Source organism: Phaenicophaeus curvirostris, chromosome 8 (genome assembly GCF_032191515.1).
Source record: "Phaenicophaeus curvirostris isolate KB17595 chromosome 8, BPBGC_Pcur_1.0, whole genome shotgun sequence".
Classification (NCBI taxonomy): domain Eukaryota; kingdom Metazoa; phylum Chordata; class Aves; order Cuculiformes; family Cuculidae; genus Phaenicophaeus; species Phaenicophaeus curvirostris.
The window spans coordinates 6,840,070-6,852,546 of NC_091399.1; the positions used below are offsets into that span (position 1 = coordinate 6,840,070).

General features: G+C 46.5%; 1 protein-coding gene across 2 annotated transcripts in view; it reads left to right on the top strand.

The window, feature by feature from the left end:
• RGL1 (ral guanine nucleotide dissociation stimulator like 1) overlaps window positions 1-12,477 on the top strand; it is a 78,332-nt gene that overhangs the window by 58,117 nt on the left and 7,738 nt on the right. For both annotated transcript variants that reach the window (XR_011337849.1, XM_069862323.1), the window contains exons 9-15: window positions 976-1,060; window positions 3,454-3,543; window positions 5,589-5,675; window positions 5,859-5,891; window positions 7,496-7,617; window positions 8,401-8,490; window positions 10,516-10,702. Coding sequence is in view for 1 of the 2 variants with exons in the window: in XM_069862323.1 (XP_069718424.1) it covers window positions 976-1,060; window positions 3,454-3,543; window positions 5,589-5,675; window positions 5,859-5,891; window positions 7,496-7,617; window positions 8,401-8,490; window positions 10,516-10,702 (694 nt within the window). In the remaining variant the exon portion in view is untranslated. The remainder of the gene's footprint in view (window positions 1-975; window positions 1,061-3,453; window positions 3,544-5,588; window positions 5,676-5,858; window positions 5,892-7,495; window positions 7,618-8,400; window positions 8,491-10,515; window positions 10,703-12,477) is intronic.

The following is a 12,477-nucleotide window of genomic DNA, read 5'->3' on the forward strand; positions in this document are numbered from 1 at the left end:
TTTTTGGGTCTGACTGCTGTGAGGTTGTGTTAAATATGGAGGAAACAACCTGCCCTCAGGGATACTGGATCTCTCTGTCCTTTGTATCTTCCACAATCTATTTTGAAAAACTATGGGACTAGCTCCTCGACCAACTCATGGACACCAGTCTTGGTAGGTCAACAAAAGGACACCATGATACTTGCCTGTTGTCTTTTCTCCCTTGAAGCTGGAGGAGGTCCAGGTTGCTACAAGCTCTTATTAATCCTATCCTGGCCCTGACATTTCCTTAAAACATATCCCCAGACTACAAAATCCAAATCCATATTGAAGACAGTATTTCTTACAAGGGAATACTGGCATTTACTGCATGCCAGACACCCACCAGAATTGGCTGGGTAGGGAAGAAGGCGTTCTACTCGTTCAGTGTGAGAAGAATAGATTTCTTTCCTTTGCCGTTGATTAACAAATGAAAAATGCCACTCTGCCACGCAGTATACTTGTGCATTTCCCCTAGTGGGAGGTGGGTCTTCCCTTCCGCTGCCCCGTGTTCCTGTTCCTGATCAAAACATTGCCATCTTGTGTTTCCAGTGTTGGGTAATAGGAAGGGACTCGTACACTTAAATCCTGCTTTCCAGAGTGCATGGAACAGGGTGAAAATTAAGTAGTCAGGATACTTCTCACAGCTATTGTTCTGTTCCTTTGTATCCATTTATCCTCTTTCTTACAAGACTCCACAGTGTGATTGAAAACCCTGCTTGGGGTCTGCGGATGTTTGATGCTGACAATAAAATGTGACTTTACTGGGAGCACCAGAAGGTCCCAGAAAGGTTCTTAGTGGATGTGCAGCATCTCACTGGATACATTTTGGTGGCGTTATCTTTTATATGCCCAACTGTCACTGATTCATGAGAGGGGGTGGGGAAGCTGAATAGTAACCTGATCTGGTTTAGAGTGCTTGCTAATCAGCTGAACGAGCTAATCTTGTCTTTACAGGGACTTACTGGTGATGTTCGAAGAGCTGTCTGAGATCTTCTCAGATCATGACAATTATTTGACAACTAGGGAGCTACTAATGAAGGTGAGAATTAGTTTGAGTCACAAGGCTTATGATCTCAATCAGAGCTGAGGTTAGCCCTTTTTCTAACCAGCTGCCCAAGCTCATCTCCCTTGAACAACGCTACGTGGTGCTGCAGGGGAGATAGGCCTGGAAAACTTGTGCTTTTCTGAGGGATGAGAGGTGATTTCATTGCTCCTGAAAGAACCTACGCTAGCGTTAGCCTGTTGAGCTGCGATGCCCCCATAGAGCAACTGCAGCAGCACCCGGTCCCGTGTGGACAAGAGAGTGGTTCTGGGAGCCCCTCAGGTTGGCTGTCACACTGCTGTAGTTAGGGAACTGGTAACAATCCCGTGAGCACAGCGATGTCTGGCTCAGGAATAGCTGTGTGCGCCGTTTCGTACCTGTGGTTGGTAGCCCTGGAGCCACAAACCAGAGTGAAGAGGCACTGCGCAGCGGCATCCACTGAGGTGAGTTACCAACCAGCACTTTGGTTTTACGCCACTCTGTCAAGCAATGAGCCGCTGGCTTCGGCACCCCCTGAGCAGGCCTGGAAAGGCTCTGGTTTGCACTGGTGAACGCAGAGCGGCTCCAAATGAGATTCTTAACTGGGTGGTACCACTGTAGCGCTTTTTGACTTCACTGGAACAACGCCACTTAGCTTCAGCTCAGGAATTAAACCAAGATGTTTTTCCAGCTATCCCCTACCTTTCTTGGAACTAGAAAACAGGGCTGGGAATTCTGAAGGAACGGGCTTCCTGCTCTGTGTGTGGCCAGATGGACAACAAAGCAGGCTCTGTCTGACTTGGGTGCTCTCCTAGGCGGACCCCAACAAGCTCAGGAGTCTGGAAGGAGTGAAGAAGAATAAGCAGGGAAAGTTCTGTAGAAACTAAGGAATTTTTGTGGCTATTTTTTTCAGTCTACATTAAAAAGTTTCTCTAAACTGGCTAACCAGTTTACTTTTTGGCAGTTCTATCCAGTCTATCTGGCATTTTTACCCAACCCCTTTGCCTTGATATCTGAAACACTGTGTTTTGCTCAGGAATGATGGGTGAGCACATCCAGACCAGTGGGTCTGTTTTGTTTATCGTCCTTGTATCAGTATCTGTAGCTCTATTTTAAAGCCGGAGAGACAATAATAAACGTGTCTTCAGAACAGCTTATTTAACTAAATGTTAAAAGACAGAACAACAACTCTAAGCCTAGACCTCCTGGCTCCCAGCAAATCACTCTCCTGCTGCCCTAAGTAGATTTGCAAAACATTTTGAAAGCAGCAAGAGGAGAAAAATTCCACAGAAGAGCTAGAACCTCTCTCCTAGTTCTCATCTTGGATAGCTTTGCAACAATTGAAGGATTTATGTCCGCTAAATCCTTAAAGTCTTTGTTTTCTTTCACTATAAATAGTCTCTCTAGGGAAGCCGTGTTTGACCTTGCTATCCATCCTGCAAATTTAAGTGTAGAGCAGACAAAATGCTGTAGGAAACAGGTTTACTGGCACAGAGTCTCATCCCTAGACAGAACCTCTGCTGCGACCGGCAGTTTTAGCTTCTGTCCCTGCCTGCTTGCCGGCTGCTGTTCGAGAATCTCAGTTTACCTTTCGCTATATTGAAAATGCCGAGAAAATGCTCCTTTTTCATTTGCTCCTGTTTTTCAGCCAATGAGGAAAGTACGGTTTGAGCAATCTGGTCATTAGCTGTGACTGAGACAAGTTATCGTCGTAATGAGAGGATCTTGACAAGTGGAGGCTGTTGTTTGGTGCCTCTTAAAGACCTTGATACTGATTCATGTCTCATCTCTCTGACCGCTGGAAAAAATAACAGTCGCACCCAGCATTCTGGATGGATCTAGGGAAATAAAGGCTACAGCTCTATTGTGAAATAGCTCATCTATTCCTAGGAAAGCTTGAACTGTGGAGAGGAAAACCTATTGCTTTCATTTCCTGTGTGGTTTTGGGTTAGTCCATAGGCCACAGAGGGTGGTTGCTGGATCACCGTGTTGCGATATAAGAGAAAAAACAAAGCATTACGTAAGGCAGAGATGTCTGTTTGTAGCAGTCCTGATGGGGAAATCGAACAGAAATCTGGAGGTCAGGAGTGTCAGGGTGGAATTCAGAGAAACATCTGGACACCTGAAGTATAACGGAGCTCTCTGATGTAACCTCTCAGGAGATTTTCAGCAGCTTTGGCCAGAGTAGTGTCGTTTTGCAGAAAAAGTCCCTTATGGTCACCTTGTGGGATTTTGTCTGTGTCCCCATTCCAGAGAATCACGTGTACATATACACCCATGTACCTGCACAGCAAATATTTTTGGTGGCTGAGCTTGCCCGGTTTAAATGTATTTGCAATTATTTCACACTTAGTTGCCAGCTTACCACTCTGCTCCTCCATTAACTGCTTTTAATTCATTTTAACCCACAGGAAGGAACATCCAAATTTGCGAATCTGGACAGCAGTGTGAAAGAGAATCAGAAAAGGACACAGAAGCGACTGCAAGTTCAAAAAGATATGGTATATCTGGGGTCCTTTTCCTCCTCTTTTTGAACTTGTAACATGATTAACCTGAATTGCTGAATAGGAGAAGTGGTAAAATCTAGAAAGGTGTTTAACAAAGCAAGTGTGCAGTAGGTGATGCTCTTGAACATGCCCTCTGTCCAGCAAAACAATTACATCAATGGGTACAAAGCAAGGGAACCGAAAGGTTTAGACTGAATATGCAGTCAGAATGTTTGTCTCTGTAATCTGTGCCCAAAGCTCTCTTTTTCCTGTGCTTTGGATGACAGTACTGTATTTGTTTAGCCTGGAGAAGAGGAGGCTGAGGGGTGACCTCATTGCTCTCTACAACTACCTGAAAGGAGGTTGTGGAGAGGAGGGTGCTGGCCTCTTCTCCCAAGTGACAGGGGACAGGACGAGACGGAATGGCCTCAAGCTCCGCCAGGGGAGGTTCAGGCTGAACATTAGGAAAAAATTTTTCACAGAAAGGGTCATTGGGCACTGGCAGAGGCTGCCCAGGGAGGTGGTTGAGTCATCTTCCCTGGAGGTGTTTAAGGCACGGGTGGACAAGGTGCTAAGGGCCATGGTTTAGTGTTTGATAGGAATGGTTGGACTCGATGATCCAGTGGGTCTCTTCCAACCTGTTGAATCTATGATTCTATATGCTCCCACGCGTGCTTACATCTGTATTTATAAACAGTGACAAAGTGGGATTTGTGCTGACCCCAGATCAACCTGTGTGGCCTACACTGAGCTGCCAAGGTGGAACAGCCTTGGTTTTTAGTGCAGCCCAACTGGGTTTTCACTCTGCCTGGGTACCGAAACGCTGGGGGAAATGGATATGCAAGGCACCACCTTCAGTGACCTGGTGCTGGGAATGCTCAAAGAGTTCAGGTTTCAGTAGACGTACGTGGGGGCCACGATCTGGTCCCCTGTGCCCTCCAGCAGGATGGAGAATGGAGTTGAGCAGCCAGCTGCTCCCATCCCTGCTTGTGTTGACTTCCCATCCTGTTGGAGATGGACGCTTAGCCAAGAGTTTGGCCTTAGTTTCAAGTTGTATAAAAGGCTAAGAAGTAATTAATTAATATATACACGCGTTCATCATTTTCAACCATCTTGTTTCTGTCCTACAAGAAAGACTTCCATTAACTACTCTTGTTACCCTTTAGAGAGAAATACAGGGAAACCACTCCGTTTTCATGTAGTAAAATACATAATATAAATACTGAAATTCTTGTGATAAAGAAAATTAGCTCTGGGCAGAGCAGGAATCCCATTTACTTTTAAACAAGCTCATGAAGCTTCAGTCATACCAGCTGGAAAATTGCACAGATTTCTACAGAGATTGCTTTGTAGAACGTGTCTGGTTTCCAGTCTGCTGGTGAAAATGGCTTTTGTCTCAAAGTTAGCAAAGCTTTGAAAGGACAGAGGGAGAGAAATCTGGGAGGCGGAAGTGCTGAATATGTATTTTTGTTTGTCTGTTTGTTTGACTGGAAAAAATACAGATCCTTTTGCATGGCAAAACCAAGTATTTCCTTCACGAGTGTAACAGCAACCTGAATGCTACAACTGCTGGCAGTCTAGAAAGTTTAAAATGTGAATAATTACTATTAAAGTGCAGTGAATGGCTGGGGAATGGGCTGAAGGTGGCCACTTATCAGAGGAAAAAACCTGTCATTTGATTTGACTGTCACATGGCATAACAACATCCTTAAGTAAAAACCCACTGGAATGAAGCAGAGAGAGAAACTGCTTCTGCAGGCTGGCCAGGACTGTTGCCCAGCCCTTTCTCTTGTAGCAGCAACCCAGGGACCCTGTCCCTGCAGGGGCTCCTGGTGACCCGCCATGAGACTCGGCGTATGATGGCAATACTGTAGCATAAAACCACTTGGCAGTATCTGCGAGAGCATCCTGCTTTCCTTAGAACGTGATTTAAATTCTAGATTAGATACTGAGAATGATGCAATGAGAGAAAACATAATGTATAGGACCGCTGTTTGGTTAAGCAACTTTTATTACTGTTTCTCAGTCAATTAACTCACTGTTGCTCTGATTGTTTCCAGGGATTGATGCAGGGCACGGTACCTTATCTTGGTACCTTCCTCACCGATCTCGTCATGCTTGACACAGCCCTTCCAGACTATGTCGAGGTAATTCGGGGCAATGTTTTGAATTGTAAACATCCTCCCTGCCTGGAAACAGGCATTTTTAGAAGGTCCTTGCTCAGGGCAGGTCTGTGCTTTACATTAACCTTGCTCCTTCATCTCATTTGTGATTAAATTCAACTGAGAACGCGCTCTACTCCTCTGATCCCTTCTCTTTCCTTCCAACAGGGCGGCCTGATAAATTTTGAGAAGAGGCGAAGGGTAAGTTGAATGTTCCGTGGTTTTTAGTGTAGTGGCGCCTTCTTCCAGAGCGTTCTCTTGGCAAGGCCGTTTGTCCAGGCATACGCTATAGTTGCTACTTTTAATGTGATTTCACGAAGAAAGACCTGTTCTGGGCTGAAAGCAGCCTTCCATTTGCCTGTGATGGAGCTATTTCCTTCCCTTAACTGCTCCCAGCTCTCCAGACCACTTCTTGGACTCACCTTGTACGTGTAACTCACAGCTCGGGATGCTAATAACACAAAACACGAGCTCATTTGTGGTCATCAGTCCAGCTTCATACAACCCAGTGGCAAAGCAGCCCTCTGAACCAAGTACTCACCCTCATTCCTGCATCCCAATTCCATAACCTGCTCGCACACGAGGGAGGGTTGAGAATTAGCTTGATGAAGTGAGTGTGCAAGTGGAGCTACAAAAGGGCAGGGGATTCTAGTCACGTGTATGAAAGGTAGCATTTTGTATTCCTCTGGTGCAAGTGCAAGTGCACAATATGCAAAGACAGGGAGGATCAGGCTCTTTTTCATCACAGACACCCCTAAATTACCTTGCTTGCTGCCCCAGAGCCACTTAAGTGCAGCTCTTCTCTTTGAGCTGCCCTGGTAGGGTAAGCTGAAGAGTTGGTGACCCTTTGCTACCCTTGTTCCTAGAGGAACAGCCAGCAGTGCTGCTCTTTGGTGGGTTTGCAGCAACATCGCACTTTGGCTGGTCCTTGGGAAAGCTCGGTGGTGAAGCGCAGTTCCTTGTGTTTGTCTTATTTGCGCTTGTCTGACAAAATGTTTGCATTTCAGTGCATGTTACAGATGTGGGCGTGGAGGAGACTTCACTTCTTTGAAAAACTGGTTCTTGAAGTAGGCAGTTACTCAACTGGAAGTAAACTTCAGGTCAAACTGAGTTTGTCCTGCATCTGTGTCATGAATTAGCTCTGATCTGGCTAATTTTGGCAGCTAAAACCGTGCAGTTGAGCTTCCAATTCCCTTCTCTCCTATCCCCAGGGAAAGGAAAATGAGAGGAAAAAGACTTGTGGGTTGGAAACTAAAACTACTGCTTTAATGAAATGATAATAATGATGAAAATAATTAGAAAGCAATAAAATATACACAAATACATGAGATTGCACCCCCACCCCTCGATGACCATACGCCACCACGCAGAGCAGACACGAGGGAAAGGGTCCGTGGCCAGGAGGGAGCTGAGCTCAGGAACTGGATTTGGGAATGCTCAGATGTGTGACCAGGGTTTTAGCCCGAGTATGATATGGGATGGTTGTTCAGGTTGGGGTCACCTGTCCCTGCACGGGTGGCCCTTTTCACCAGCTCGAGGATGGCCTTGGTTTCTACAGGAATAAGTGTGAGCATTGGCCTTTGTGCATCCCAGTGTCATCACTGCTAGGGAGAAACTGTCTGAAAACATGCAGTTTGCTTTCAGAAACTGAAGTTACTTAGGCAAGACTGAGTTAGAGTCAGGAAACTGACTCTAATTTAGCTCAAACCGCAACAATCTGTTGTTGCGTGTACTTAGTCTGTGGATGTGTCTGGCTTTGTCATGTTCTGTGATTAAAACTCCTATTCGGTTGTTTATTTTCATAGGAATTCGAAGTAATTGCCCAAATCAAGCTCCTACAGTCTGCATGTAACAACTACTGCATGACACCAGACCAAAATTTCATCCGGTGGTTCTGGAGACAGGAGCATTTGACCGAGGACGAGAGGTAGGTTCTCCATCCAGCTGGCAGAGCAGGATTTTCCAACCCCCAGTCACCTGCAGCCTGGTTTTGTCAGACTTTAGCTATCCTAACAGGAATAGGTGAGGAGAAATACATCTGCTTTCTGCTAAACAGCTGTAGAAAAACTGTTGAACACGTAGCAGGGTTTAGTTGTGAGATTGGTAAGGATGCTTCTGACTTTGAAATAGGATAAGTCTGTTGTGTCTGGGCTGCCTGTACGGCCAGACAGCTGCTCAGCAGACAATCCTAGAAGATGTCAAGATGCACTCGCCGTTCGGCTGCGGGATGCAGGCAGCGGGTAGCCAAGGCAACGCAGAGCTTGCCGAGTGCTCACCAGATAAATGTCTCCAGGCATTTAAAGTGGGTTTTGCAGCCCTGCTGAGTTTTCTGCTACTGCACGTGCTGCTAGACCGACCCAGGACAATTTATTTATAGCATTTTAATATCTCCACTAGGTATGTGAATACCAGTCTGCTGTGCTAAGAGTGTGTGCACAGATGCATAATTCATTGTGCTGGGAAAAATATCATCTTACCCAAGATTCATATGTTAAGCATTTTCTTGGTATGGCACTAGTTTTTGAATATAAAGGGATGAAATATCCCATTCACCACAGTAAAACATAGACAGAGCAGTGCTCCTCTCTGTGAACCTTCTGTGAAGTGGGAATAACTGAATGTGTCTTAAATTTCTTGAATATTGCTACTTTGAGATACATAACTAAGAGTGTTGTCTGTAAAAATTAACCCAGTGCCCTCTGTTCTGCAGCTACAGGTGTGCAAGTGAGATCGAAGCAGCTGCTGACGTTTGCGCCACCCCTCCAAAATCTCGCAAGAGCGTGGTGAAGAGGTTCAGCCTGTGAGTACCACGGGGCAAAGGGCATTTGGGGTGTTAATATGAACCTGAATAAATTGAACACGCAGTACTCATTTCACCACTGAAAAACCTGGCTGGGGATCCAGACCACTGTGTTACATCAAGGAGACACCGTCTGCTAGAAAGGCTTCCTTCTGTCTGAAGCTGGGGAAGAGACATTTTACAAAGGCTTGGAGTGATAGGGCGAGGGGAAAAGGTTATAAACTGGAGAGGGGCAGAGTTAGACTAGACAGAAGGGGAAATTTCTTCACTGTGACAGTGGTCAGGCCCTGGCACATGTTGCCCAGGGATGCTGTTTGAGTTTTAGTGGTGGATTGTAAATTTAATATCTATTGTGTAACAAATTCCCAGCAAAACTGAGTAAATGAGGATAAAGTCTGGCCTGTTATTACTCTAATTTGCTACGCATGTGCAAAAATTCCTTGCAGTATTTCAATATGAAAATCAAGGTTAACAAAAAGGCATTTCTTAATAGAAACAATGTGCCTTCAAGGTAGGGAATGAAAAAAATCATGGAGCCATGATCCTATTTATTGTAATACCACAGAGATTCAAACGGGAAGTGGGTGGAGAACAGGGCATAGAGCTAAGCAGACAAGGGAAGCAGTAGCCTAGCAGGAATTCAGGGAAAGCTGCGGGAAATGAAAGCAGAGCTCGAGGACTGACATAGAAGTATGTTAAAGGTGAGAAATTTAAACCTGTTGCGAGAGGAGATATGAAAGGACTCCCTTATACCAGTGGCATGATGAAGAAGAGGAGGGAAATTATTAATTTAACAGCACTATCGGCTCTTAATTGTCCTCTCGTGCTTGGTTCTTGTACCTGGTACCCTCAGAACAGCCTGTAGCCACTCAGTTCACGTCAGCACTACTGCAGGTTTGGGTCTGAAAGGAGAGGTTTTCAATCTAGAGCTTTGAGTTTTGATACACTAAAAATTCTGGGCAGCTGTTTGTCAAGTGTTTCAATTAGTCCAGCCGAGTTGTTGGTGATGAGCTACAAGAACCTGAGCTTTGAAGGTGACCGTGCCAGAACTCGCAGTGGCGTCTCAGCTGTGTCTCCTAGGCGTGTGCCTAAGCTGTGTGGAGCACAGGCTTCATTCTATTCATATCTGAACTGTGTTTCAGTATTGTAATTTGCTGTATGGAGTTTGTTTGCACTGTGCAGTCTTCGTCTAAAGAATTGTTTCATCTGCACTCTATCTGTCTTTTGCAAATTAATACCATAGAAAAGACTGGTGTAATTCATCCTGGAAACAGAGAGTGACACCTCTCTAAATTGTTTTAAATGATGAACTGCTTGTTGACATAGCATCTCATTATCTTTGCTTCTCTACCTTATATATTATGCAAGTTTGTTTCCTTTGACACTCCTTTAAATTTACTTGACCTGCATTTAGAAAGAGTCTTGGAGAGGGAGAGCCTATAATTTACACCTTCGTGTCATCTCCTCCTTGCCTACGTGTCCATTCAGACTCTTAAGAGAGAAACCGGTATCTGTGGCATCTTTATTGAGCGAAAGAATTTGCACTGGGGATAAACTTGCCTATTCAAGACCTTTGCCTGGTGTATGGCCACGTGTTGCCTTTCAGGCAGCATTTTGCTCCCTCGTGGTGACTGCATGGGTCTGAGATTCCAGGGTGTGACAGCAGCGTGGTGGAGTGAGCCACCTGCCTCCAACCTGCCCCTCAGCCTTCGGTGGGTAAAGGCATTGGGTTTAGGATCACTCGCTTTCTGGCGAGCGAGCCTGAAGATTGAGCAGACTGAAGTGCAGTCTTGTTTGTGATACCTGGGTGTCTGCTCTGAATGTGGCCTGGTGCTAGGTCAAGAAGGCACCGTGTTAGTGCGTAACTAACTCTCTTGACAAACCGTGTAAACACAGAGGAAATGAAAACAATAGGCCGCTCGGGATAGGAAACAAAAAGAATAGCTAAGTTTTTTGAACTAAGTGTCAACTCTGCTCATCCCAGCTCTATTCTGCTTCCACTGACTGTTATGTTTTCTCTACTAGGCTCATTCTAGGCTCTGAGATGGTTTCCAGCAGCTCACCCAGCAAAGAACAACCCAAGTCGGCTCCAGGTGGGATCTCTGGAGAAAGCACAGACTCAGCCAGTGTGTCATCATCCGAGTTCAATCAGGCTGAGTCTGAGGACATCTGCTCCGCTCCCACCGGTGCTCCTGATGAGCCCCAGAGACAGGTACGGCCTGGGCCTTGTCGCCAGCACCAACAGCCCGTGAGAGACTGTGGATGCTGCGGGACGGCCCGTGATGCTTGTCCCCAACCCTGTTGGTTTTTGCTAGAGCAACGGCTTTTCATGGAATGGAGAGGCTCTAGAAATGCATTTGTGAAAATGGGAGCAATTCAGTCAGGATTTTTGCTTTCTATGTTTTTATCCTTTCAATGTTGCTGAGATACACAGCAGACTGAAGTTCTCCTTCCCTAAAACCAGACTTTCTTGTGGTGCCTAGCAGTGTTTTTGGTTAAGGTGAGGCCCTGGGGAAGCACAAGGTTAATTTTTCCTTCAGTTCCTCATCAAGCTTTTTGAGAGGAACAGGGGCAGGCTAGCGGCGATTCTGCCTTTGAGCCTGGGGTGAGAGCCTAAGCGTCACGCTTGCAGGTGGCACACGGCAGTGTGACATTCACAGTGCCATGGACAGAGGATTTATAAGCCCCCACAAATGGAAACAGATGAAAGGGGCAATGGGATCAGCTGAAGGAGGAGTAAGATCAACAACTAGTCATTTCCTCCTTGGATATCTCGGGTTTGACGGGTTATTCTGCTGCTGGCAGCCTGCTGCTTGTCTGTTGTGCTCAGTCAGCTGTAGCTGGAAAAGAAACTGCAGCTGTGGGCTCACCAAAGCAAGCCCAGCCACGGGAAAACAGCTCCTGCACTTTGGGAAAAGTGTTTTCTAGATGGGAAAGCAACATCCCAACCCTGGGGAAGGCAGAGCAGCTGCAGTTGACCAAGTGATAGGCAAGGTCAGAGCTGTGCAGCCCTGCGGGTTTGCCCTCCTGTGAGCTCTCTGCTGCCATGGCAAAGACCTCACCTGGCTCAGTTTAATCCCCCCGGGGAAGTTGGGGTGCGGTGCTGTCCTGTCGCACTCCGGCTCGCTCGGCACGTGCAGCCTGGCTCAGTGTCTGGCACGGAGGCCCTGAACCAGCCTGGCAGGAATCCCTCGTTCTGCAGAGAAGGCCAAGCCCTACGCGCTGGCAGCTGGGACACCCCACGGCAAGACGAGAGTAAGGCTGAGGCTGCGGGTGTCCCTGCTGAGAGCAAATGGGCTGGGCCTGCGCTGCTCCCTGCCCGAGAGACAAACTATAGAGGCAGGAAACCATCAGAAAGGATCCAGCAGAGGGATCCACGGGGATGTCGTTCCTACAGGAAGATTCGTCCCTTTTGAACTAAGTTGCGTTAACTGTGTGGTCGCAGCCCTTTCTAGGGATGTTTTGCTGCAGTGTCATACTGGGCTTTGGCCTATGGATATTTTAAATTAACTTGTACTAAATGTTCTAAAACCAAAGGAAGCAGGAGGCAGGCCCAGGTGTGGGCATCTATATATAATTTAAACTGCTTAGCTGGAGAGGTTGTTATGCTGGTTTTGCTAAGCAAGCTGGAGAGGGAAGATCCTCTCCACAGTTTTTGAGCCAAACAGATGGAGAGAAATGCAAAACCCTGAGCAGCTGTGGAAGGAGAAGGGCAGTTTTGAAGGAGGAAGGAGTATTCAAGGAGCACTGGCAGGCAGGGAGGCGCGTGTTCATTTTCACTTGCATAAAGGCTCCAACCTGGTGCAGGAGCAATGGTGGCCCTGGGGGCCTCTGCTCCATCCCAGCCCCATAACCTGGTTATCTCTGCTCTGTCTGCTGCCACCTCCTGGCCTTATCCCTCTGAGAGCAAGCGGTGCAGCGTCCGCCCCACCAAATGGGAAAGTTTTCATTAAAATAGCAAAATCAATCAAGTGATATTCTCTTTTT